Genomic DNA, 27249 nt, shown 5'->3' with positions numbered 1-27249 from the left:
TCTTCTACTTTATGTGTGTGTGTGTGGTAGATACTATTTATTGCCTCCTCATATTATTTCTCACCTTCTTCCTTTTACCTTAGAACCCTCTAAAATGTTACCTGGACACATCACCGCCCAGCTAGAGACTGCATTTGCCAGCCTTCTTTCCATCTAGGAAAGGCCTCAGACTAAATGCTGGCCAATGGAATGTCAGAAGTAGCGATACATTGGAAGTCCAGGAATTGCTTGTCCTCTGCTTCCTGTTCCTCTTCTGATGGACTGGAATGTGATCTTGCAAATGACCAGCAATTTTTGACCTTGCAGATGAGGGCAATCCCCAAGGGAATGGTAAACAGGGAGGTCATTTGGGTTCCTGTGCTACTTTTGGGAGATCTTTCTTACTCCACTGGGTGGCTATGAGTTCAAATTTTTATTCACTAAAAAAACTTCTATCTTGTTTGGGTCAAAATTACTGGTCTTTTATACAACATTCAAACCACATCCTAACAAATACAATACTACTTACAGTAGTTAACATAGAAAAATATGAGTGAGTGTTGGATAAATGCCAGTTACACAAGTGTATGTATCCCTGAATTTAACATCAGCATTCAGCAATAAGGTAATTTGTCTTTGTTTTTTGTTTGTTTTTTTAAATGTTCCATGTTCTTACACATTATGTGTTTAAAAGAGGAAGTAGTGGTTCTGATATTTTTTTCACTGAACTGTATTTATTTGGTTGGAAATGTGACACATGCTCTACTCTGCCTTTTGATATCACTGAATAAGACTTTGGAAGGACTACCAGAAATAGGATAGTTTGGCACTTAAAGATAATTGAATAATCGGGAAACCTTACAGAAATGTTATGGTTTGAAAGCTGTAGAGAAACAGGGTCACTATCGATCTCTGTAGCTCTTTGTGCTGCCCACCCACTGCACCACCACCTCCCGAGACTACAATAACAGAGAAAACATACCTCCAAGTCTCCTGAGATATTGGCACCTGCAAGAATCCCAGTGGCTGCTGGGAAAAAAATGGCAAAGACAGAGAAGAAACCTTCTCCTTTTGTGAAGCTTGGCCCAAAGTTTTCTGCAAATATTGATGCTGCAACACAAGTAATGAGAAAATTATTATTAGACATTCTTCACAGAGTAGGAGATAAAGTTACCTTTGGATTCTATAGCCCTAAATGCAAATGAGTTCCTATAATCTAAATGAAATGAACTGAAAGATGTTGGTGTGCTCCTGATGAACCTCATGGAATATTTGTCAACGGTCACATACATATCCCAAGTTTTTCGATCTCTAGAACAGAGCTCTGCAATTTTAAAAAATATTTTAAATTCTTTATTGATCAAGGTATTACATGTGTGTCCTTATCCCCCCATTGCCCCCCCAACCCACCCCCGTACCCTCACCCCCCTAGTGCCTGTGTCCATTGGTTATGCTTATATGCATGCATACAAGTCCTTTGGTTGATCTCTCCCCCTTCCCCCCATTCTCCCCTGCCTTCCCTCTGAGGTTTGACAGTCTGATCGATGTTTCTCTGTCTCTGGATCTGTTTTTGTTCATCAGTTTATGTTGTTCATTATATTCCACAAATGACTGAAATCATGTGATATTTATCTTTCTCTGACTGGCTTATTTTGCTTAGACGATTGAAAAATGAGGAAATGGAGAATTCTCTCATGGTCATACTCACAAATATGCCACACACATATACTCTTCTACACATATACAACTAATTCTCACATGCATAAATACCTTAATCAACACACTGCTTTTCTATGCCTTTTTTTAAAACTGCAGAACCTTGTGGGTGGGGCTACCTTACAATTTTGTTGTTAATATTCTCACCTACTCACCCCTTGCTGAGATTGAAATTTTGAATCCTTATACCAAATTATCTATGGGAGAACACTATTGCCCCAGGTTGTCACCAATGAAAAGGAAATAATCTAGAAGAAAAGGAAAGGGAAGCAAGAAAAGAATGAAAAATGAACAAAAGAATCTGGAATAATGCAAACATTAGGAAAGAAAATTTATAGCATCAGAAAAAATACAGCAGGAGGTGGAAGGAGGGAGAAGAATAACAAGGATAACAAGGAAAAGGATGTTAACATGCAAAGCAAACAAGACAATCCTTATAAAGAAAAAGAATCAGAAAGAAAGAGATGAGATCATATAAAAAGGAAATGAATCCTGACAACTGAGCAAATGAAGGGAAATCTTTGTAAAATCTCAGCAGTGGATCCATGAGTAAGCTAGAGTGGGAAGCTAGGCAAGAATGCAACTGTGGGGTAGAAGAGGAGAGAGAAGTCATATTCCATGCCCAGTGGCACTATCTCAGGATGCTACAGGAAGTAACTCCTACAGTCTTTTATGCTTGAAAACCCAACAATGATACTAGGCAATGCTATTAAAAAGCAAGGTGCAAAAAAGTCTAGCAGTGAAAAAAAAATGGTTGTTTTTTCCTTTAGTGCTCTCAGTGGTTGAACCAACGGTCTTGAGCTTTCTCCTCCTCCTTTGCATGCGCACTCTGCTTCTACTCTTAAGACAGCAACAAGCTGTCTAGCACTTGGAGGTTTTCAAGACACTTTTACATCCTCTATCTTACTTGCTTTTTAAAGATCCCCTCAGGAAGTTGTTATTATCAGCTTATCAGGAAAATCTGAGACCCAAGCATGTTAGGTGAGCCTTCCAGCTGGTAAGCAGCAGGGTTGAGACTCATGCTGGCTCTCCTGAATCCAACCTCTGGCTCTTCCCTGGATCACACGGGAATTCCAAGGCTGGAGTGGCGGTTACAGGGATGCTGATGGAGGTGAGCAACGGAGAGCTATTTATTGCAAAGCAACTCATTTGTCAACTGTACCTTGGTAGTTAAAGAAACCTCTGGACTTCTTCTCATTGTTGGATGGGATGACGGTTCCAATGAAGAAGTTTGCAATAGCAATAAGAAGAATGATCAGAAGGATCACTTGAGCCTAGAATGGCAAAATAAAAGGAGGCCAAGTTAGATTTATTTAACAATTTTGTGCAAAACCATGAAAGTTATGTTCCCCTGACGAAATACTCTATCTCATTATTGCAGTTGAGACTCTACTGCCCAGCGTAGGTAACAAGTAGATCCTAATGAAATGACTTCTTAATAAGCCTTATTTGACCTGAGTATACATATTACATTTTCAATGGGAGTATGTGCTTGGACACTTGAAAGTGACATTACAAGAACATTCTAAGTACTAAGTAGGTAACTCACTGCAGTGTCCTCAGGAATATAAGTGAAACCCCAATTTTTAACATTAATAGAGCTTATTTCCTTTTTAGGCAGAACTCCATGGATTCCTCCCATCCCCAGTGCTAACTGCAGAAGTACAAGAACACAGAATGACTCATAGAATTCCCTGGACACTTAGTGTATTTGATGTTGGTCTGCCAATGTGTTCCCAGCACAAGCAGCCTGCAAAGTTGACCAGCCAAATTGTCTATTTTTAGTTTCCCATACATTTCAGGGTGTTTATTGACTTGGCATTTCCACATGCTGTTCCCTCTGCTAAGAAGGCACTTCTTTTTGCAGAACTATTTCCTTCTTTTTATCCTTTCAGTTCTAGTTACCCCCTCAGACAGGCCTTTCATGACCACTGGATCTAAAGCAATAATAGCTAACATTCACCAAGGGTTTATAATATAACAGCTGCAAATTTAACTTTATCAGTATTCTTTTAGAAGTAGGTAGTATTATCAGCATTTAAAGATAAAAAAAACTGAGTCATAAAGATAAATTAAACAACTTACTAAGGGTCATATGGTTATAAACTAGATTAGAATCTGGGCATTCTAACAGCAGAACTTTAACTTCTACCCTCTATTGTCATGAAACTATATTGCTGCCCTCAGGGAATAAAGCCCTTGAAAGTAGATTTCCCATTATTTTCTATCTCAGTGCCCTGCTTATTGCCTTCATAGTACTTTGACAATTTACCATGTTATATGTACTTGTTATCTCCTTGATTATTACTCAGATCCTCATAGACCATGTATTCAACTAGGGTAGGAATTGTGCCTGTTTTATTCAGAGCTGAATATCCAGTGCCTAGCAGAATGCCCAGGACAAGTACTTAATCAATTTTTGTTTAATGTGTGAATGATTAACCCATAAATAAGTGCCATGTAGAAATGTTTCCTATTGCTTTCTATAGATGGAAGGCTTTGGCTTTTCCTAACCAGTGAACATCAGTAGTCTCGTTACTCCATCTCCAGGTATATAAGTTCAGTTTCAATTAGACCAGCCACTGTATAGTTACAAAGCAATCAGAAAACACGCTCCCCATCATTTAGAAGTTTACTGTTTTACTACTCTTTAAATCCAGGTATTCTCTAGTTCCAAGGCCTGTGATGCCCTCTAATTTGCTACTGAAGTACTAGATTTCAGAGAATGATAGTTTCTGCTTCTATTACCTTCTTCCAACACATTTGCCATTTCTTTTGAGTTTCAGCACTCATAGCCACCTTGAAAGGGGCTACCAGGGGTGTGATGGAGAAACACAGGCCGCCAGCATGTACAGATGCTATGATCATAAGGGGATCTGGGCATGAAGATGGCACCAACCGTGGTGGTTGTGTCACTGTGATGATACATAAACAAGGACAAAGCACTGATCTGATCATGTCACACGTGAGCTGTGAGTCAAGACCACCTGGATGTCATGCTTTGAGGGCTTGGTGTTTCACCCTAGCGCTAGCCTGCAGCTTTTCCATAGCAAGTAATAATAGCAATTCTTTTTAAATATGGGCCTCCTTCTGTCCCTGCAACTTGTTCCAGGCCTGACCATCAATTGTTGATAACCTCATTTTGTGAAATTCACCTTTGCTTCCCATTCCATTCCAGCTACTGAAATTCCTAAAAGAATCACCACTGTGATTGAGCCTATGATCCGGATATCATTGGTTGGATCCACCATCATTGAATCACTCTCCTGGGGAGAAAAAATCACAAAAATGGTTAGAGATGGATCTTTTATTTTTTTCCCCCTTGTGTATTTATTGTATCATTTAACAGTAAGATGAGATACTATACACTACTGTCTGAGGCCATACAGGATGATAGAAAAATGAAGTGCTCATGAATTTGAGAAGATAAAGAACCTAACATTATTCTTTTCTAGGATAACAGGCCTTTGATAGCCAAAGTTAGGAGTTGGACATTTTAGAGATTCATTCTAATTACAGCTTTAGAAGCTATTATAGCACTAAGGAAAAGTATGTGTAGATACACATATGTATTGTTTCAGAAGAATGACTTGTTATTTTTGTGTGTCAGAGAAATTCTAGAGGAATAAAAATTAGTGTTTTCCAAAGTTAATATTGGAATATAAGTGTTATTCAATTAAAGAACAAACTACACAAAGCAGGCAATGCATCTCTTGAAGAGAGCATACCTTATGAACCGTATGACCCACTCATTTATTCATCTAATTTTAAAATAAATATGTTACCAATTAAACTCAGTGAATGCTATCACTATCACAGAAAGAGGACTAGAAGATAGGTCATATACCAACTAATTCGCATGCACACATATATACCACCTAGATGGGGCACCTAAACTAGGAAATGCCTAGTTTTCTGCAATGGGTTATTCTAATGTTTGAACTTTCTTTCTCTTTGTAAACCTATAATAATAATAGTAATACAGTAGTCCCCCTGCCCTTATCTGTGGTTTCCCTCTCCATAGTTTCAGTTACCCATGGTCAACCATGGTCCAAAAATATTAAATGGAAAATTCCAGAAATGAACAATTCATAAGCTTTAAATTAAGTGCTGTTCTGAGTAGCATGATGAAACCTTGTGCTGTCTGCTCTGTCCTACTTAGGATGTGAATCATCCCTTTGTCCAGTGTGTTCATGCTGTATACACTACCTGCCTGCCTGTCAGTCACACAGTAGTCTTCTAGGTTATCAGATCAACTATCACGATATCTTGGTGCTTTTGTTCAAGTAACCTATTCTGCTTAATGGTTTCACAGTGCAAGGGTAGTGATGCTGGCAATTCGGATATGCCAAAGAGAAGTCAAAGTTGTAGAGAGCTTCCTTTAAGTGAAAAGGTGACTACAGTACAATAAGGTATTTTGAAAGAGACCACATTTATATAACATATTATAGCATATTCTTAGAATTTTTCTATTTTATTGAGTTATTGTGGTTAATCTCTTGTGCTTAGTTTATAAATTAAACTTTACAATAGGTTTCATATGTATAGGAAAAACATAGTATATGTAAGGTTTAGTACTATCCACAGTTTCAGGCATATACTCTCAGTAAAGAGGGTGGGACTACTATATTGCTGCTGATAATAATACTCATTATTTACTGTATGTTATACAGTATTTCATGTACATTATTTCATTTCATCTGTACCAAATTTCTATAAAATGCATAGAAGAGTATTAGTCCATGTTAAAGATTTGGAAAACAAGATTTAGATGAATAGAGGGATTGGTCCAACAGCTGGTAAATGTGAGAGCCAGGATTTTAAGTCAGATTTTTTTTTTATGCTCACCAGATATTTTTCCATTGATATTTAGAGAGTGGAAGAGAGAGGGAAAGAGAGAAATATCAATGCGAGAGAAACACACTGACTGGTTGCCTCCTGTACAAGCCCTGGCCAGGGCCTGGGCTTGGGAAGAGCCTGCAACCGAGGCTCGTGCCCTTGACTGGAATCAGACTGGGGACACTTCAATCCGCAGGCCAATGCTCTAGCTTAAGTCAGTTTTAATGTCAAGCCTAGGGCTTCTTCAACTATATCCAAGTTCCACATTCTGCAGAATAAATCTATTTCTTCTCATCTTGCCATAATAATATGCCCTAGTGCCCTGAAAAAGCAAATTAAGCCAAATTATCTTGCTTGGATAAAAATAGAAGAGCTTTTACTTACCTTAAGAAGGTCTACCACAGTCTCAGCAAATCCCACCACATACATAGCAACAGCCACTGCGTTGGCAAAAGCAAAGATCAAGCCTATAGACCCACCGAACTCTGGCCCTAAGCTCCTGGAGATGAGATAGTAGGCCCCACCTGAAACAGAAACAACATGCTTTACATGAGGAACCGCTAAGGGATTTAGTTTATTTATTTTATAAGGGATTTAGTTTATATGGGAAAATAATTCTGAACATCCGAGAACATTTAAAATATTAATTGTTCTAATAAAAAGATTATATTTTCTTAATAATTTTAGGAATCTATGTCACCTTAATGAATAGCTTAAACCTTCCTTGCACTTTGTATATTATCTACAATAGAGCTATCCTGACTCATTAAAATCCAACTTACTGAAACCTAATTAAACACAAATGTTATAAACAAGAATACAGCAAATGTTACCCAAAATGCTTTGTCTTTTATAAAATTTCATTGGAAATTTCAAATCAATAATGTAACTGAAGTAAAATTTTATATCTGAAATTTCCAAAACCAGGCAGGGCTAGCAGAAAATGAAATAGGTGAAGTTTATCATTGCTATTCTAACTCTCTTTCTGTTATAATTTTCTGGTACATAATTGCTATGTGAAAAAGGTATCTGTATAGTTCTGTGTATTATCCACTCTATAAATCATACTTGGTTTTTTTAATGTTTTTAGTTCAAGAAGGCATGATTATTGCCAAATATCTCTATGTGTATGGAGGTGACAAATGGGAAGAAAGGTAGGGAGGGCTTAGAACAATTCTCCCTTGGACCTTGAAAAGGTAGCTCTATATATGGCTGTGTACTTCTGTGCACATGAAATACTGAGCTGGATTAGTTAACTGCTTAAAGGGTACTGAGAGTTGCCAGTGAAGGTAAAAAAGACTAGATGTTGAGAGGCCTGGATAACTTGATATTATCACAGACCATAGTAAATTAATAACTTCCTATACTGAGCTTGTCTTAGAGGTAGACAGAATTGGTAGGGAAATGACATTGAACAAACGTGTCTAAAAACAAAACAAATGATCTTTACTTAAAAGGAATTTCCTCCACTATAGTCACTCCTGTGGGTTAAGGGGTCAAAGTCCTCTCTGAAAATGTAACCTATTTCAGTGGGGCAAATCCCCATTATTTCCTTTGCCCATATTACACTAAATAATTTGTCTAGCCAGTTACTTAGGCTTGGTCAAAATGAGAGCCACACAGAAATTATGAGAGGAGGTGTGTTGTGGGAAGCACAGTGTTTTAGAAGCTCTTGGGTGGGGAGACTTGGGGAAGATACCCAAACAGAAACCCTGAGGAACCAAAGCAGAGTGGAAGGGGGAAGAAAGAAGTTAGGACATTGATCAACTTTAGGCACTTCGTTTTCTGTTTAGGCCTGCTTGTTCCTGGATAATTTGAAAGAAACCTTGTTTTGTTTGTTTTTCTTTTCAAAGATCTTCTCATGGCTGTTGGACACTGGAAGCATAGTGCTGGGTGAGCTCTGAGGACAGAGTGGGATGTTTCAGCAGTGACAGCTGGGCCACTGGAGAAGACACATGCTGAGGGGACCTGGGAGAGAGCCAGCAGGGCTTGTCCAAGGCACAAAGAAATGCCTTCTTTCTAGACACCTGGTCGCTCTCTACTTTGTAAACATGTTCAATCACTGGAAATGGGTTGAAGAAATCTTTTCTGGAGATCTCTTAATATTAGTTGAGAAGAACGCTGCCTTACTCCTTACATTTTGGGTTATTTTGTCTTATGTTAAGGCTTTGGAGGCTAATTATCAATATAAAATTTTTACTCCCAACATTAAATCAACTCTAGATGTTAATTCATAACCAAGCTTGCAGTCATAGGTAAATGAATCGGCTTACCTCCTCTTACTACTCCATTTGTGCAAATGGCAGACATAGAAATACCTGTGAGTGTTGTCACTACCACACTCAGGCCAATGATGATGACTCCAAGACCTGCAAAATGCCCCAAGAAAAGTGTTTGGCTCCAGTACTTCAAGAAGTCCCCAGTACGTCAGGAGGCAGCAGTCTGCCTCTTGTCACAGAAGGTTCAGTCTCCGCATGAGAAACCTGAAATGTTCTAAAGAATCCCATTCCACGAAGGTCCGGGAAACACCTGAAATGTACTAAACTTTAAAATGAAAATCGTGTCCAGGAATGATTTTCCAGGAAACACCAGGAAGCAGAGTGCAGACCAGCCTGAAAAATAAACCATTTGCCCAAGGAAGTTGAGCATCTGGAAACCGGGACCTGCAATGTGCCAGAGAGTCCGTTAGAGAAGAGACCACAGCTGGCCAGGGGTGGGCCGGGTCTATACTCACAGTACCTCATGTTTCCTTCAGCATCCAGATCATCCAAAGAGTTAGCCAGGCTTCAAGAACATTGGGCTACTTCCTTGTTCCCATAAAAAAGAAAGTATATAAAAAGTTTTGCCTACCCGTAGTAAGTGATGAGAGCATTAGATATCTTAGAAAGTTTACCTCCACGCACAAACCCGTTAGTTGCTATTGCAGAAGTTGACAACCCAGTAATAGAGGTTACCATGGTGGAAAGAAGAATTATGACAACTCCAAGACCTGTTAGCAATGAAAGATAAAAGATAGCACATTTTACTTTTCTTCCTTGGATTCCATATGGCCACAAACTACACGGCCTTTTGTTTAAGTCTTCATGTCCAAGCCTTGGGCCACAACGGAGTTCCTTTGTGCTAAAGAGAAACTGGCTTGCCTGGCATACAGATCAAGTCAGAGGACTGCTCATTACGATGAAGGATGGTTTCCAGAAGTAAACACAGTCTAAACTGCAGCCCTGGAAAGGAAACGCTGACTTGTGCTGATGTCCTGGGAGAGAAACTACCCTGGCTGTGAAAAGAGAAAACATGACATTTGACCTTCTCTCTTGCTTGAGAGGAATGAATGAGAAAGTTGGGGGGTTGACAAAGGTTAAATCCTTCCCCATTCTTCTTGCATCTCTCTTGCCTGAGGAGGGGTTGGGGAGGAAACTTGGATTACCTTTAAAAACACTCCAGAAAGGTCAGTGGTGAACTATTTGAGCCTGTGTTGCCTTTACCTTACAAATGATCATGCGGGTCACAAGTTTAATTACCTCCTCTGACATATCCATTTGTGGCAATAGCAGAGGTGGATAAACCTGTGATAGCAGTCACTGTCACGGCTAAGCCGATGATAATCACACCAAGACCTCAGTTGAGAGAGGAAAAATAAAGGCAATTAATTGATGGAACAATCCATTAGGTCGTTTGCATAAAAACCAGCAAGTCTAGGGGAATCACCAAAGGACCACATTTGCGTTAACAAGGGAGCCTAACAACTGCCACAGAGTAAGTGCTCAGTTCTGAAGTTTTCTGTCAATAGCAGCACAGATCCTACAAACCCAAGAGCTAAGATGCGGAGTGTGAAGTTGAACACAATGAAGCAACTATGGCTGGTCAAAATTTAACATGAACCTCACTGATGATGATGATGAAGTTCTAAAGACACCTATACACATAGTAATTGGTCTATACCAGTGGTTCTCAACCTTCTGGCCCTTTAAATACAGTTCCTCATGTTGTGACCCAACCATAAAATTATTTTCGTTGCTACTTCATAACTGTAATGTTGCTACTGTTATGAATCATAATGTAAATATCTGCTATGCAGGATGGTCTTAGGCGACCCCTGTGAAAGGGTCATTCGACCGCCAAAGGGGTCGCGACCCACAGGTTGAGAACCGCTGGTCTATACACTACCAAGCTGTTAATATAACTAAAGAGTAAATGTTCATCTTTCCAGGTAACTATCTCTTCATATACATTTGGTTGTGTAGGAGTGGGAAATTAGATACAATCTAACAAATTGTTCATCGGGCAGATAAGTAATATGGAAAGAACCAAATTGAACTACGTTCACTCACTGGCTATGTGACTTTTAACAAGTTAATTTTCTGAGCCAAAATGGCAGTGAAATGAGAAAGAATGCATGTGTGAAGTGGCCAGCATTGTGCATAGAACACAGTCCACAATCAGTGGCAGTGTTTTGTGATCTGATCCACAATAGTCATAATAGCTATTGCTTATTAAAAGCCTACTCTCTATCCAGCTACGTGTTAGACAACATGAGAAATACAAAGAACAAACAAAATGAAGAAAGCTGACCTCCAGGATCTATGGTACAGAAGTCCATGATTACGAGGAGAGAGTGGTAAACCAAAATTCAAAGGAAGGCAACAGTGCTCTCAGCTAAGGATTATTTTGAGCTAAAGGTAGTTGAAAAGAAGCAGATACTTCCCTCTATTTGCCTAAACACAGGACATAAATTTGTGAAGGTGCCAGAGACAAGTCTAGACCATTATCAGCTGGAATTAGTACCAGAGGAACATAAACTTATCTTCTATTAGTTCCTCCATATAATTTGCCTTCCCACAATTTGCCACCCTCCATAAGTGTTGGCAGGCTCTCTAGTTCCAAGAATGATTAGAAGGGTAATCAGCCAAGAGAGGTTGTGATCTCTCTGGACAGCCCCCAGGAGAAATGGAAGTCTAGGGAGATTAAGGGAAGAAACAGGAACGCCCTGGCTCTAGCACAGGTCTCTAGGCTTTTTCCAGGTGCAGTAGGAAGAGGCTAACTATGGGTAAAACATGCAAACTCGGACCATATTGCTTTGGCACCTGTACATTCTTAAGTGTGGTGTTCTAAGAAATCGTTGCACTAAATTTTTTACATCTATTGCAGGCTTCCTGGGGTGAGCATCACCTCTTCATCACTATGTAGCCTCAGTTCTTTGTGCCTCTAAAGTGATTTCTTTTGACCTTTTGCACATCATTTTGCTCTTGACTTAGTTTTGAGTAAGTTTGACCAAATGTTTAGCTCACTCCAACAACTACACAGAACCATATAGTTTGCATTTCAGGGTATTAAACCTACTCTGATTTTATTTCCCTACCACAGTTTTCCCCTTGCCTCTATTTTCCCAACAATTCTTAATTTATCCTTTGGCATTGCAAACATCTATGTAAACCATATGAAATCCTGAAATAAATTTTATTCATTTTAAACAGTGGAGGGATTTGTTTCTCTCTCACAAACATAAAATCCCAGGCTAAAAAGTAAAGTAGAGAACATTTAGCTCATAGTTTTCTCAAAGCACAGTCATCTAATCACCTACTCCAGAAAATGCCTGGAGCACCTATTAAAAATGCCCATACTTACCTGAGCTTGATCTTTCAGAGTGAATCCCTGGATTCTACAGTTTTATAACTTAATATCCCAGGTAATTTTTATGCATCCCACAGTCTGAAAACTATTGCACTATCCTCAGCCTGTCTCAATTTGTGCCTGCCTATTCAGCAAGGTTCTTTAGCATTATCTTCAAAGAATTGATTGGGAAACCATTAATCCAGCTCCCTAATTTTTAGATGAGAAAACGAGCCTCACAGAGTATAAATTACTTGCTTCTGGTCATACCCGCTTTTCACACCCTTCTTCCCTGCCAGATAGTTAAGTTTAGGGGAAACTATCTGGCCCCAGCCACAGTCTCCAAGGCAGAGAAGAACAAGGAGATGGCATTATTGGCTCATTCTACCATTTGCTTTTGGGGACAAGACAGCCAACACTCATGACTCCAGAATGGTTACCTAAGGGCTACAGTTAGTTACTCCTGGCTCCAGCTTTCTTCTGGCTTTCTTCCCAGGGTCTGGGCTTAGAGTATTCAGGTTTCTTCTCCAAGCTATCCCCAAAGCAAAAAGAAACTATTTGTACTGTTTCTTTTCTTACCCAATTAAGGGGACTCAAATGGGACCCAGGTGGTGACTTAATGAACTCATTTAGCTTTAAGTTTAGAGCAAAGGCCAGTAAAACTGAGTAAGCGTAGTAGTAAGTTTCTACTACTCACTAAAGTCTATTGTCTGAGAACTAAAAGAAAGGGTAGTGTAAAATTTATTTTAACAGCCATGCAGGTAGAACTCTCTCTCTTCTAAAGTAGGACTGAACTATTTAAGTAAAAGGTCTTTATTAAAACGAGACTGATGTCTGAAAGCGTAATAAGCAGTTTAGCAGAAGATAGGATTCTTCCTCTTTTACAGCGTTGCAATAAACATGAAACTGGATTGACTGTGAAGAGTAATGTAAGATCTGATTAAAGTTCAGATTATAGCCCAACATATGGATGTTAAATAAATTGCATTAAAAAGAATTACTTTTGCCCTTGGCTATGCTCACACCTCCAAACAAAGTAATGTTTCTTGATGATCTCAATAAGTCACTAATCTGCCCTTAGAAACCTAATTTTGCATGAAACCCTGGAGCACAAACTTGGCAATATTAAGATGCAGATTTTCCATGGAACAGCATATACTTAGCTGGGACCCTGCGGCTGTAAGCATTCATGTGACATGCATCATAAAGCCAGCAAGCAGCCCTTTGTCAGGAGCCCAGCCGTTGCCAAACATGAAACATGGAAAAACTATGGGAACAGGTTCCAGTTTTTCAATTTACAACCCAGCCCTTTCTTTTTTCCAAGTTAGTCTTCTGATGATTCTGAATGTGTTCTGAGGAGCAAAGGTATTAAATAATGACCAAGTACCGTTTGAATGAGAAGTGAGATACATTCTGGAATAGTATCTGAAAGCATATCCAAATGTCTATGTTCTTGATACTAATGATTTGTAAGTCTTCCCTAAGAGTGAATCCATAATGTCTTTTCCATATATAGAGTAGAACACCATTATTAATTTTTATCACATTAAATCAGGAACTTTGATAAAATTCAAATACATTTTTATATAAATTTTTTATTAATATACTTTCAATAAAAAGATTTGCCACAGGAAATAATACTTTAAATAGAATATAATATTTAAACATTAAATAATCACTCATAATAATTTCAACATTCATTTTCCATTTAGAAAAATTAGCAAGAGCTATATATATATGACCTGAGTCATTTTATCTGTCACTGTAAGCTTCCATCTGGCAATACTTTATTAACCTTTGTTTTCTTACTGCTGATACCTGAAATGAACAGAATTATTTTCTTTGGAAAATGTTCAACAATTCAGCATTTTTATTTGTCAGGTCACATTTTCTCTTGTTTTCCTCAAGTTATTTTTTACTTAGTGAAGTTCTGCCAATAATCATAAGGGGGATACTCTGATAAATGTCAGTATGTCACAAATATGAATACTATTATTTAATATGAATGTGTATCTCTCTACCTGTACACCTAAAACTCTATGAAAATGTAGAAATATTTCCTTGAGCACTTATCTGGTTGGCAAACTGGAAAATTCCAGTCGCCCAAGAGTTAATGCTTCACCTTTCCTCTCTGACAAACATGTCTAAGAGGCAAAGCGAGAGTACAAATGCTCTTCTGTGACCTTCATCTCACATTCAGCATTAATGGTGAACACAAACTGCTTTTGAGCTTAAACTTGATATAAAACTTTATATAAGAAAGGGGGAAAATGCTTACCTATTCCAGCTTCTCCAACAATCCAGGAGAGGCGAATGAAGAGCATGACACCCCAGATATTCAGCATGCATCTTACCTGTGGATGGAAGGATGTTGAAAGGGACATGAGAAGTGATAGTGCAGCGTAACCCTGGTGTTCAGGCCTTGTTAACAGTCTACTAGAACACTGAATGGATCATTTTCATTTGTAAACAGAGGAGCTTTCTCACCAGCACACCTTTCACCCATCCGAACTTCACAGCCCCGGATTTATCTTCTTCTTCTTTATTTTCAGCTTGTTCATCTCCAGGCATCCCATCACCGTTAGCAACCCTGTCAGTTGAACCTGGGGCCACTGCCACATTCTGCATTGTTACAGAGAGCAAAGACATAGTATACATCAACAAACACACGTTTCCATAAAAACTTCAGAGCAAATCAAAACAATGGACATAAACTTAGACAAAAAAATAATTCTAGACATTTTAAGATAATTAATGTCTGCCCTGGGAAGCTGAAGGCACCAAGACGGCAGGTGTGGTGAGCAATCTGGGCACTTCTTCTACTGGTGAGAATATTACCTTAAAGGAAAATGACCAGCTTTTGATTTGTTTAGAACACAAAAGGAACAAGAGAGAGAAGAAGGGATGAATAAAAGGAGGAAAGTCTATCAAGAGTGAATGAGGGTCTTTGAGAAGACTTGGTAAGAGGACCTGAAAGTTAAGCTTCTTTAACTAAAACAGAGTACCTGGCCTTCCTTCCATTACTCTCTCTGGGATTCATTTTATTCATCTAAAATAATGATGATGAAACTTCTCTACTTACGTCAGAGTATCTTTAAGAAGATTCAATGAATGGATACAGATTTTTTCTTTTTAAGAAAAAGGTTTAAAGGCATTGTATAGCTATACAATGCTATTCCTGTAGGAAAAATTTCTTTTTGATGAGATATGCCTTTGCCTGAGAACTGTGGGCTGTGCTATTAGTATTGCACAGAAGGAAAGAAGTCTCATAATTAGAAAGATTGGCTGAGTGTGAAATGAGAAGTAGTATAAAAAAGCTTAAAGTATTCATTCATTTATTTATTTATTTTTAATTAATTTTTCCTATGGCCTAACTTTGAAAAAGACCTTCCTTATTAGTAGAAAGTCTCTGAATTCAGTGGGGGAGGTAATATCTGTTTCTCTCAAGAATAACTCCCTAATTTCTCTTTTAGGTATGACTCTTATTAATTTCAGAAGCATCCACTTAATTTAGCCTATCTGGCACCTACCTGATTCTGTAATGGTTGGACTATTCCCCATTGTGCTTCCCAAAATCAATCTTTCGCAGTAAGGGTTTTGAGACCATTAGGGAAGTCTTTTAATTCAGCACTTAATTATTATTAAAGGACAACTTTATTTGTTTAAATGTTTTAAATTTATTTAAGCCTAGAATGATATGTTCTGACATTACCAGCTAAGAGGTCTTGGACAAGGGTACCCCCTGCCCCCTAAAATGGAACTGGCATGAAATAAATATTCCATATTAATTATAAAGACTTTATTTGGGGGCCATCGTAGTTCTTGCCCTTGCCATGCTCAGGGATTCTTGCTGCTTGAGCTTTGGTGTACCATTAGCCTACACACTGTAAACTGGCTCTAATTTAGGCTGTTTATTCAAAATGAGTTTGACTTCTTTTCTCCTTCCTCCAGCATGTTTTTTTTACTTCTCTATGTAAAGTGAGGATATTTTCCAATTTTGTTCTCGCATAAGACTTTTTTCATGATACTAATGTGACACTTGGGTAGCCAATGTAATATAATACAATAAGAGTCATTGTACGTCAACTAAACTGAAAAGAAGATGGTGGTGTTGGTTACTTCTCCTCAATGTCAACTAAGGGCCTTATATATCAGGCTATTGATAAGCACTATTGAATCCATAAAGGGGACTTGAAGGTCACCTGATATCTATCACTTAAGAGCAGACAACTTAGTTCCTCATCCGTTCTGGCTTCCTATTTCTTTTCCTTCCCCATCGGGTATTCCCTTTCTCATGCTTTCCTTTGTACAGGCCACATTTCAAAAGGGAGGGGAAAGGAATAAATCCCAAGCCAGATTATTTTATTTAAAGATAGCATTGGAAGGAAAAGGTTGAATGAAAAAGGATACAAATTAATAGTTAAATTTAGTTATGAATTACCTGGAATATATATCTTTAAGTCTCTATTTGCACAGGTAATTGAAAGTCGACAGCATATATTTACATCAATGTAAGATATGGATAAAGAAGTCCACGGAAGTGGAGGCTGAAGTAGCAGGGCAGAACCCGGAGCTGTGTTCTAGCCACAAATGCAAGTCATGCATGTAATTCACAATTTTTCAGTAGTTAATTTTAAAAAGGTAAAAAGAAATTAGTAAAATAACATGGGTTCAGATATGGATCCTTAAATTTTAAAAACATACTTAATTTCTGCAGAATATCCTATTTCTAATACTTGCAATGTAAATATTCATTACCAGCTGTGGAACCCCACACGGTAGATGGGTGAAACAGTTGGGGTTGTTCTCCAGTCAATTAAAAATTCAACTTCTGCCTGAAAGGATTCTGCAAACATAAGGCAGCTGAGTGGGTCAAATGTAACTTTCATTTTCTACAATTGGAAAATCAATGAGAATTGAGAAATGTGTTAAAATGTCCATGACAGTTGAAAAGATTATTTGGTTAGGAGATTCATTTATTGACTTAATTTGAGAAAAAACTTTTAATGCTGTCAATAATCTAGTTAATCAAGATCCCATGGCCAGATTAAGAAGTACAAATTGCCAATTATAAAAATAGTCATGGCAATATAAAGTACAGCATGAGGGCTATAGTCAATAACATTGTAATAACTATATATAGTGTCAGCTGGGTGATCACTTCATAAGGGGTATAAAAGTCTGAGCACTATGTTGTACACTGAAACTAATATAATACTGTATGTCAAATATAATTGGAAAATAAATTAAATTTTAAAATTGTTATTTAAATGTTAATATGCTTTGGAAAAAAAGATCCCATGGCCAGACTATCAGCAGTTACTCATTCAGGGCAAAGGCAATTTCCTTTTCCTGGATTAATTGGGGATCCCATGAGACAAAGCCTTAATCACTTGCTTTACAAAGGTAGTCTTGGGAATAAAACCCATGTTTTATGATTAAACCTGAACTTGACGGTCTGGTTCAGGAAATTGCTTTGCTCTCTGATGAACTCTGAGGGTAACTGTGACCCTTAGATCTGGATTAATGAGAATACCAATGGCTGTAAAAAAAAAAAAAAAAAAACTTACAAAGTAGGTTAAAGGATGAATAGAATATTAATATTTCCTCTTAAATGAACATATCGTTCTGATTGATGCCCTTCTAGTTAAGTTTAATAGTTCTTTAACTTATCTCTCTATATAAAGCAAAAGAATCTTCTCTAGGACATGTCAAGGAAATCATCATATATAGAAATTAGTAAGGCAATAATTTTCTCAACTATTCCATCAATGTAAAATATATAACCCTCCCTTAGGTAAATATGTTCAACCCGCTAAAGTTTCAAAATTTTAAATATATTTATACCTTAGAGGGAGAAAAACCCTGCAATGTATATATTTCTTCTATTGACTTTAATGGTCTGCTAGTAAATTTATAAGTACAGAATCCATTTCCATTGCTCATTCCCAGAGTTCAGAAACTGCTGCACCATATAAACTAGAAGACTTGGAATCCAGTTTGGGCTATGCAATTAATTCAGGGTGTGTCCCCCAGCGAGTTACTTAACCTTTCCTGGATATTGCAAATGAAGATACGTCCACTGGGTTTTCTGGGAATTTTACTTTGAAGTAGTTTACTTGAAGGCAAATTCATTTTTCTATGTTTGCTATCTTCCTGTTCTGACATGGCAAAGTAAAACTTGGTTTCCCTTCTTAATAAATGCCTCGTTTGCAAGCCCAAACAGCAATGATGATAAAGTACTGAACAAGACTTTGGGGGAGGGTTTGTGGGTGGTCGGTGGCTGTGGCAAGCAGACTCCTGGCTCCTGCATGTTCTTGGGACCAACATCTCAAAGACTAATAAAAGTTTTATGCTTGCTGCCTGGAACCAGTTTTTTCCCTTCATACTTGGAGTTAATTTGTTTGTTCACACTCCATTACCATAAATGATGACCCATAACCTTTATAAATGCATTTTAAATTGCATAGCTTTAGGGAATGATTATTTATTTACTAAGAGTTTTTACCTGTGCATTAAGTATTCAGAGAAGGTAAAATAAAGTGCATTAAAAAGGAAGAAAGAAAATAAGAAAAACCATTTGATAACAAACTTTGCTCCCCTAATACTAATAAACTAGTAAAGCTTCAATTGTATACAGAGGAAGGAGTAAGTGAAAAAAATAACATATTTATTCTTTAAGTTCTAACTAGATACATTTTCAAGTTTTTAGCCTTTAATCTCAGGATAGTAGAAACTTTAGATCATCATTGAGAAGTAGTTTCATAAATATTTAGGCCTACATGATACCTTCCCTATTATTTTAAAATATTTTTTATCATTGAAATTTTAAACATATGCAATAAGAAGAAGAAGAATATATCTCATGTACCTATCATTCAGCTTCCACAATTATCAACATATGTCCAATATCATTCCCCTAGACTTCTTAGACTGCTATCACTGGATTATTTTAAAACTAATTCCTAAGGACCAGATAATTCCTAAGGATCATTTCAGAATTAAAAAAACACACAACATGATTCTAATCACATTTGTATATCTTAATAGCCAGTATTACTATGTTTGTACATTTCTAGCCCTTTGTGATAAAGGGGGATATTTTAAATTGTGAAAATAAACAAAACAAAACAAAAACAGACTCATAGATAGAGAACAAATTGATGATTGCCAGATGGGAGGGTGTGGAGGATGGTGAAAAAGGCGAAGGGTATTAAGAAGTACAAACTACCAGTTATAAAGATAGTCATGGGGATGTAAGATCATAGTATATATAGTCAATAATATCATAATAACTGCAGGGTAATATCCTGGTGATCAACCATAAGGTATATAAATATCTAATCACTATATTATAGACTTGAAGCTAATGGGATATAGTTAACTATAATAAAAAATAAATTTTTAAAAAGGAAATAAAAAGAGGATTTTTTTTCTCTTTCTAAAAGTTACTGTAGACTATGCCTCTAACTCATACCAATGGAACAATTTATAGTCACAATATTTTTACTACATCTGAAAAAACACATGGCTCACACACAAATGGACATATTTTTGATAACTTGGGCCAACAGGGTTGGTTTATGTGATAAACCATGATAAACCAGAATATGAAAATGAAACAAAATGATGCTTGGTATTTTCCAAGTGTACTTTAAAGGAACTCCTATCTATCACTGAACAATTTATAATGGAAAATTAATCTTTTGTTTGTTCCCATGGAGTATTTTAATAGTAAGAGCTCCCGCTGTGGCCTTGGGTACTACAAACTCGACAGGTATTAGAATGAGCCCTTATTTGCAGTTTAACTCCAACAAATAGTTTAGGGGTAGCTTCTGGTCATCCCTGGCCTTAAAGGCATTTATTGCCTCAATTTTAATGTCTATTTTATTTGCTTGGCGATATGTCTAATAGCCCCAATTTGAATGCTAAAGTTCCAAATTTGAACTTTAAAACACTTTAGAAAAAGTTGTTTTATAGGGAACACATTTGTACATTTTAATTGTCCTTTTTCAGAAGATAAGCATTTCTACATTGACTTCTGTGGTTTAATGCTTACTTTGACTACATATCCTTTATTTCTACCCATAGCAATGCCATTTGACTTAGAAAATTTTAAAATCTCTTTAACTTGCTTTATACAGAAGCTCTTATAAATAAACAGCTAATAAATGCTTTTAATAGTGACAATGAAAATTGAGATCTGCAATTAATTCTGTAGGGGAAGCAACATAATGTCTTGGCACAGTCCCCAAAATAAGAAGGAATTGGGATCTCCTGCTCAACCCATCATGACTGATGTGTGGTTTCTCCTTTGTGCCCAAGTTCCACCAGATCCCATGGCCATGGAATGAGCCGAGGCAAAGGGCTTATGGGAGAGTAGGCTGAGGGTGAAATATGTAATAAAGAGCATGGACTCTGGAGTCCTGTAGGCATGGGTTCAACTTATCAGCCTGTGACCTTCAAGATAAAAATAACTTTTAAAAAAGGAAATAAGAGGGGTTTTTGACCTTGGAAGTTTTGAGTTCTCTAAGTCATTGTTTTCTAAGGTCCATAGGATTTTATAACATTTTCATCATCTATAAAATAAAAAGAATAGTAGTACCTAACTAGAAGAGTTGTTATAAGGATTGAACGAGAATTTGTCAAATGTGAGCATTCTGCTTGATACACACACACACACACACACACACACACACATATATATATATATATAATTCTCAGTAAAAAGTTTGTTATTATATATCAGAGTCACACTTAATGCTTTTATTCATACATTTATTTTAGTTGCTAACAATCTAATGACTCACATATGAAGTCATTCTATGGACTTTGTTTAGAATCAGTTTCTAAAGAGTTGGTTTTCTTAACAATAATATTTTTATTTTTATAGTATTTTATACATTTCATAGACAATTTATTTCAATGACATGAGAACAGTGATTTTGATAGAAAGGCTAAGTGTTTTCCTGATTCCTTTGTAATTATGTTTTTTCTGAAATGCTAACAATGGTAGTTAGTAAGGCTGAAAACGAGTTCCATGAAAAGATGGCCATAAGAATTACGGTGGATACTAAAAGTGGGATTGTTTTTACAAAGTAAAAATACTAAATTAATCTTTGCTAGATGTATAATATAATGATCATTATAAATGTTTTGATATGGGAAGATCTCCAAAGTATATTGTTTAATGAAAAGAGCAAGAGAATGTGTAAAATATGTCCTAATACATGTTTGAAAAAAGAATATGGACAGAAAATTATATATATATAGGCATAAAAAATTTCAGGAAGGATTTATAAGAAATTCTCAGTAATGATTCCCCTGAAGAGAATAACTAAAGAGTTACATTAGATAACAGACAGTTCAATAAATATATTTAGTACTTGTTAAATATTGGATCGATGTATAGTTTACTTTTTAAATAAAAATTTTAAATTAGCTAGTAGCTAGTATAAAAATTACCATAATCGTTATCAACATTTTTGAGTTTCTATCCATTGGAGGCAATATGCTGGACTTTATATGCATATAAACATTAGTATTCACAAGCATCTTGCAAGATCAGCTGAAGTTATGTAGCCTGTATAATACTGTAGAGCAAGTAAGGGATGCGCTACTCTTTTTTTCTGCTTTTAATTAGAGTTTTCATAAATCCTTAATTCATAATCACCAGTATAGGCATTTAACTCTTTACTATACAGAAAATAAAAAGGATTTCTTCAATTATGATAGCAAATCATTGGCCTAACAAATTCTGTCAATATCTACTTCTACTAGACTTTCACTTAAGATTGATACTTAAAACAAGGTATTTCAAACTTATTTTTCATTTTATCAATTAGGACAAACTTGTATTTTTTCTTTCTGACTTGGGAATTATAACCACAACTAGCACAAAATCCAATTGGTTTCTGATTAAATATGTTTTGCCATTTAGTATAAATGTACCATTCTTAAAAGGCTTTTTAAAGCAATATAATAATGGATGCAAAAAGATCACCAAACAAGTAATATGTCAATTACTTTCCACTTTTAAATTAAGTAAACGCTATCATTTACAATTTTTTTTGCATACAAAAAAACCTGTGACATGTCTGAGCATTATCATATAATGTTTACTCTAGTTGGGATTTGAGAAACTACCATAAAAAATGTCCAGGACCACAAGGAGGTGGCAGTAGAGTTACATTACATTACATTGCAGGGCTTCATCTTCTATTCGGGGGTGTGGGGCAGAGGAAAACTGGGGAAATGAAATAGTAGTAGCAAATTCACTGGGAAGGAGAGAGGTGAATAGAAGAAGGCGCTGCAATCAAAGGATATCACAGGGTAGAACACATGGGGAGGACGACTTATCCCTACAACTTTAGTGACACTACAGGAATGCGCCCACTGTAGTTGCTGTGGTTGTATTTGAATTCTGCTCCCAATTTGGCCCTGTGGATACTTGTGTATGATTTAATCAAAATGAAGTACCCTAGATAAGTAAGGGTCAAGTTCATACAAAGAGTAACTTATTGCTGTACTCATCCAGAATGATTAGTCAGGGCGTGGGACCTAAACCTAACTTTTAATTTATTTACTTTGCCATTCCTTTGTAGGTGAGAAAAAAAATGCTTTGAGTCAAAGTTAAGTCCTCAGTCTCATTTTATCTTTCCAAAAAAATATGATAACCCAGCTATCACATCTGTCAAATGCAGCTATTCCATTTCTACTGAATCAGATGGTTGTTTTTTTTTAACAATGTCGTTCCCTCTGAGTTAGTCTTCCTGTGTATAAAGATTTACATGTTACAGCTTTAGAAATTGTAAATAAGCTACTCTTCTCTCTCCAGAATTTCAGTCCTAGGAACAATGTGAGTTTACTCCATTTCCTTTTTAATAGAGTTAAAATTTATTTTCTTTTATTGTTAAGTTGGGGAAGGGGGTGAATGAGAATATTCAAATTTTGATCACAATTTTATGAAGGAGCAGCTTTAAAAAATATGTTGTAGAGTGTGGTGGAATGGAATTCCAGGTCTTTTTAAAGAGGACTTTGGCTCATTTTACTACTTCAAAATAAATTGAAATTTCTTTATAATGCCCTAAATTTCTCTTTCTACCCCTCCCACATCTTGGAAACCCCTTGTACACTCTTTTCTCAGCCTTCTTTTCCCTCTTTCCTCTCCCTTTTTTCTCTTCTCCTCTCCTCTTCTCTCAAATAGAAAAGGGAAGTGACACCTTGGTCTGATTTCAAATTGCCCTCTTCTCAAAAATCTCCCGGGGGGTTGTCACTTTGTATGACATTGCCACATTGCTAACTCCTCTTGACTACAGCATTAATATCTCAGGTAGTCTAAAGCATATTCCTTAAAGAAAACAGCCATGTAACAAAGTGTTGCAGATATAGTACACGGAACAAGTCAGGTTTGGTGGGGAGAGGAGATACGTACAAAGACAAAGTTCAGAGCATGGGCTCCGTCTCCCTTCACCACCCCTCCCCCGCAAATCACTCAGTCTCTGGTGTAGAACCCAGAGTCAGGGACCTTATACAATCACGGGGAACAAGTTTTGGAGATGGGTTTCCTTGGGAAAAGAAGGATGAGCAGAAACTAAAAGGAGCTTTTCACCTTTATCATCATCTTTCATGAGATGGGTATTCCTAGAATCCCCAGAGTAGGTGATCATTTAATAAAAAAAAAAAAAATGGTTGAACAAATGAATGAATATGAAAGAAATTGTTCCAACCAATTTTTCCCCTCATCTCAACACTTGGGCAAGAGTAAACTATATTGGATATGTGACAGCTAATTATTCTTTTTAGCAAGTGATTATACCGACAAAGAATGATATTCATTCCCAAATGTGTTCCCGAAGACCAGGAAGATAAAGTGCATCAACATATTTTAGAGCAGGTTATGGAAGAAGAAACGGATGAAGGTTACACATGATTTGCTACAAGATTAGAAAAAGTGCTGCCTTATGTTTCTGGCAGATTTGGGAACTGTGGCTATATTCCTTAAATAATAAAAAGTTTAGCCACATCTGCTGCTTCTGTAGTTAAATTTAATTTAGTTACTTTTATATGTTTAAGTGCACTCGGGAGCCTCAGGCGAAGCTTTGAAGAGGAAGGGAGAACATGCTGAATCTTATAAATCTCTGCTGTCTCTTTAAAGAACATGGAAAATACCCATGTGCACTAAAGGCTGGTACCACAGAATTAACTACAGCAAGCACCAGGGATTTTTTTTTTTTTTTTTTTTTTTTTTTTTTTTTTTTACAACTGTTGTAGAAGCATTCATCCTAAGGTGAAATCAGCTTAGTATTCAGTTTGACATGTTTAACCAAGTGTGAATCGAGTAGACTACAATTGTAAACAACCAAGGACATATTGCCTAACTTTCAGAGTCAATTCTCTAGTTTTCTTTCCTCAGTCAGTAAATATCTGAGACGCTTTTGTGTATTTTCTGCTCATTTGGAACGAGGGACAGTTGTGTAAGTAAGATGGACAGTTTGGAACAGACCTCGTCATTGGATGCTTCTACATTCCTAGTGCTATGAAAGAACAGGAAATCGCCTGAAGGAGGAAGGGAGGACACCTGCTTGTTCTCTTAAGCTTACCTTTGCAAGCTGCTCGTGAATTTCAAGTATGCTGGGTCGATTGGCTTTGGGCCCGCTGAGGCTGCCGGTGTTGCGATAGTACTCGATCTTGGGGACAGCATCCATGGTGTTGTGGCCAAAGGTTTGTAGGTAGTATGTGTTTGTGTGAGAATCATAAACATGAAAACTAGCATCTGTCTTAGTAGTTTCTCCGTTTTGGAGGAAATTGTCATAGCACTCCTGTTTCCCAGGCCTGAAGCTGATTCTGAATCTGGTCTGGGCTTCATCCCCAAAAGAGGTTTCCTCATAATGGGGAGGGTCGCTGTTATCCGCTGCGGCACTGCTCTCATGGCCCTCATTTATGACATTAACTTGAAAGCGATTGGTATTACTGGGCGCTGAGTCCAGAAATACGTTGGAAGAATTGTTCAGTGACATCTTCCAACTAATTTTTTTTGGGGGGGGGGGGAACCTCAGCTATTTACTTTATTATTGCTTTTTTAAAAAATTATATATTTCCTCCTCCAAATAAACACTAATGTGTTTACATTAGGGAGCTCCTGGCTTTTGTTAGAAGAGCTCAATAAGTAGATTCTTGATGTATTTCCTATTCAGTCTTCACATTGTTCTTCAAAGCTGTCATTGAAAAAGAAAATTAAAACGTGGTCCAAGTAATAGAAATATATTTAAGTAGGAATGGAGGTGTGAGGAAACAGTGATCTTTCACAAGACATATATTTTTGAGTTAATTTCATTAAAGTACCCGTCCAGGAACCTTAATCACCTGAGTAATTAAATCCCAGGATAAATAACCAGGGATTTAGCGAACCGAATTTCCAATAGAGTCATTAAACTGTTACCTGTGTTTGTAGTCTTTGCTTAGACTCTGTGCAGTTGGATTCAATAAGACTTCAGGAAAGATTTAACTACTGATTTAGTACAGTAAGAGCTGATGAGAACATTCTTTGCCTGAAACACAGTTCATCGACAGTACTAAATGTTGAAACTGCAAGGTATTTTTTGATTGATATCTATATAATTAAATGATAAGTAAAATTTAAAAATATTCAATCTTCTAAAAGTATATTCTTGGTAGACTTTAAAAATATGTACTGTCAAGACGATGTCCCTCTAAATGATCAGCTTTCTTACTTGCCTTCAAAATGTTTGATTTGCTCAAAAATTTGTCTGTTTTACAAATGCCATTATAAAGTCTTAAAAATAACATATGACTAATCAGGGTAAGTACATAAATCAGTCCTCAGTAAAGTCGTATTCGATATTTAGTTTAAATAGCCATGCTTCTCTGATTCCCCTTAATTAAATATTCTGAATCTTCACTGAGAAGTTTATATGTGACTTTTAGATAAGCAGAGTATTGAATCATTTTCAAAATCCATGGTATAACCCCATCTTAGCACATTCTTTCTTTAGAATAATATCCTTTAATTTATACCTTAAAATTTGTCTTTTCCAAGAAAGTTTTAAAAAGTACAAAAACTTGCCTCTCTCCTGAAATTAATAAAACTATTATTTGAATTTAAAAAATTTCAACTTCAACTCTCAAGTAACCTGTCCTGGGGAAATCCTAAGCGACTCTGTTGTCTCTTCAGTTTTTATGGAATATCCCACTTCTATCGTCCTTGATATCCTCGCCCTTACTCCACTCCTCAGAATCTACTTTATGCATAATATTAAGTGGCATTTTACCCTGCCCAGAAATGTTTAACTCACCACCGGAGCCTTTTCTCTGGAAGCGTAACCTGCTTCAGCATCACCCAGGCATATATGGGGCACTTAGCTTTCAGCTCAGAATCTTAGGCTTCTTCTTATTGGTTAGAATCTTCCTGGAAAGAGATGACTGAGCAATGATTGGCCTGGAATAATACAGTAGGTCCCACCCAGTCATTAGCCCTGAGGAACCTTAAGTACTACATCAAATAGTAACCAGTAGTAAACCATTAATCCTTTTAGACAGAAAGTAAAATAAAGTTTCTTTAATTCATAAGGGGAGTTGTGTTACTCAACAGCAATTATCCAACAAAATACCAGCAGTGCGTTAGTTGTTTGGAACTAAATAAATTCAATCCCATCTTCTTATTTCACATGATTCTTAGTGACCTCCTATTGTTTGGCATGTGCAGAAAATGTAGGTCTCCAGAGATAATTTCTATACATTGTAACTAGAAAATGCTATTTGAGATTATTTTATCTTGCTTATCATACATATTACTTTGACTTTCTCTGCATAGGATTGAGAGTACAGTCAATAATTTATTGCAAATATTCCTACGTAGTAGGAAAACAGTTTCAAGAAGAAATCAAACTGTAGCTAAGTTTCCCAGTGGCACTGCTAACGGACCTTTTTGTCTCCCTTTCGGAAACATTTTATCAAACTTGGACTTTGAGTTTTGTAGAGGGAAAGGTTTGGCTCACATCTGGGAGGTGGTAATTATTAAGACAGCACAAACAATTCCTCCCTGCAGGTTCTGTCACGGTTTTCAACTGCGAACATTGAATGAGTCCT

The 27249-nt window shown here is 36.8% G+C and overlaps 1 protein-coding gene across 4 annotated transcripts in view; it reads right to left on the bottom strand.

The window, feature by feature from the left end:
* SLC12A1 (solute carrier family 12 member 1) overlaps positions 1-26569 on the bottom strand; it is an 85472-nt gene extending 58903 nt beyond the window's left edge. Inside the window, exons 1-10 of one of the 4 annotated variants that reach the window (XM_036300662.1) lie at positions 26457-26569; positions 25583-25691; positions 24744-25358; positions 14629-14763; positions 14420-14495; positions 9428-9523; positions 6919-7058; positions 4851-4961; positions 2858-2969; positions 962-1089 (exon numbers count right to left, since the gene is read on the bottom strand). In XM_036300662.1, coding sequence (XP_036156555.1) covers positions 962-1089; positions 2858-2969; positions 4851-4961; positions 6919-7058; positions 9428-9523; positions 14420-14495; positions 14629-14763; positions 24744-25160 — 1215 coding nt within the window. In that variant the 5' untranslated portion in view covers positions 25161-25358; positions 25583-25691; positions 26457-26569. Of the gene's footprint in view, positions 1-961; positions 1090-2857; positions 2970-4850; positions 4962-6918; positions 7059-8807; positions 8904-9427; positions 9524-10052; positions 10149-14419; positions 14496-14628; positions 14764-24743; positions 25359-25582; positions 25692-26456 lie in introns of all 4 variants that reach the window. The other 3 variants (XM_036300682.1, XM_036300657.1, XM_036300671.1) reach the window with 3 other exon arrangements.
* Positions 26570-27249: the final 680 nt, after the last annotated feature.

The sequence above is a fragment of the Myotis myotis genome, unplaced genomic scaffold (genome assembly GCF_014108235.1).
Source record: "Myotis myotis isolate mMyoMyo1 unplaced genomic scaffold, mMyoMyo1.p scaffold_m19_p_1, whole genome shotgun sequence".
Classification (NCBI taxonomy): Eukaryota; Metazoa; Chordata; class Mammalia; order Chiroptera; family Vespertilionidae; genus Myotis; species Myotis myotis.
Note: the sequence above shows the minus strand (reverse complement) of the source record. Positions and strands in the feature narration are given on the sequence as shown.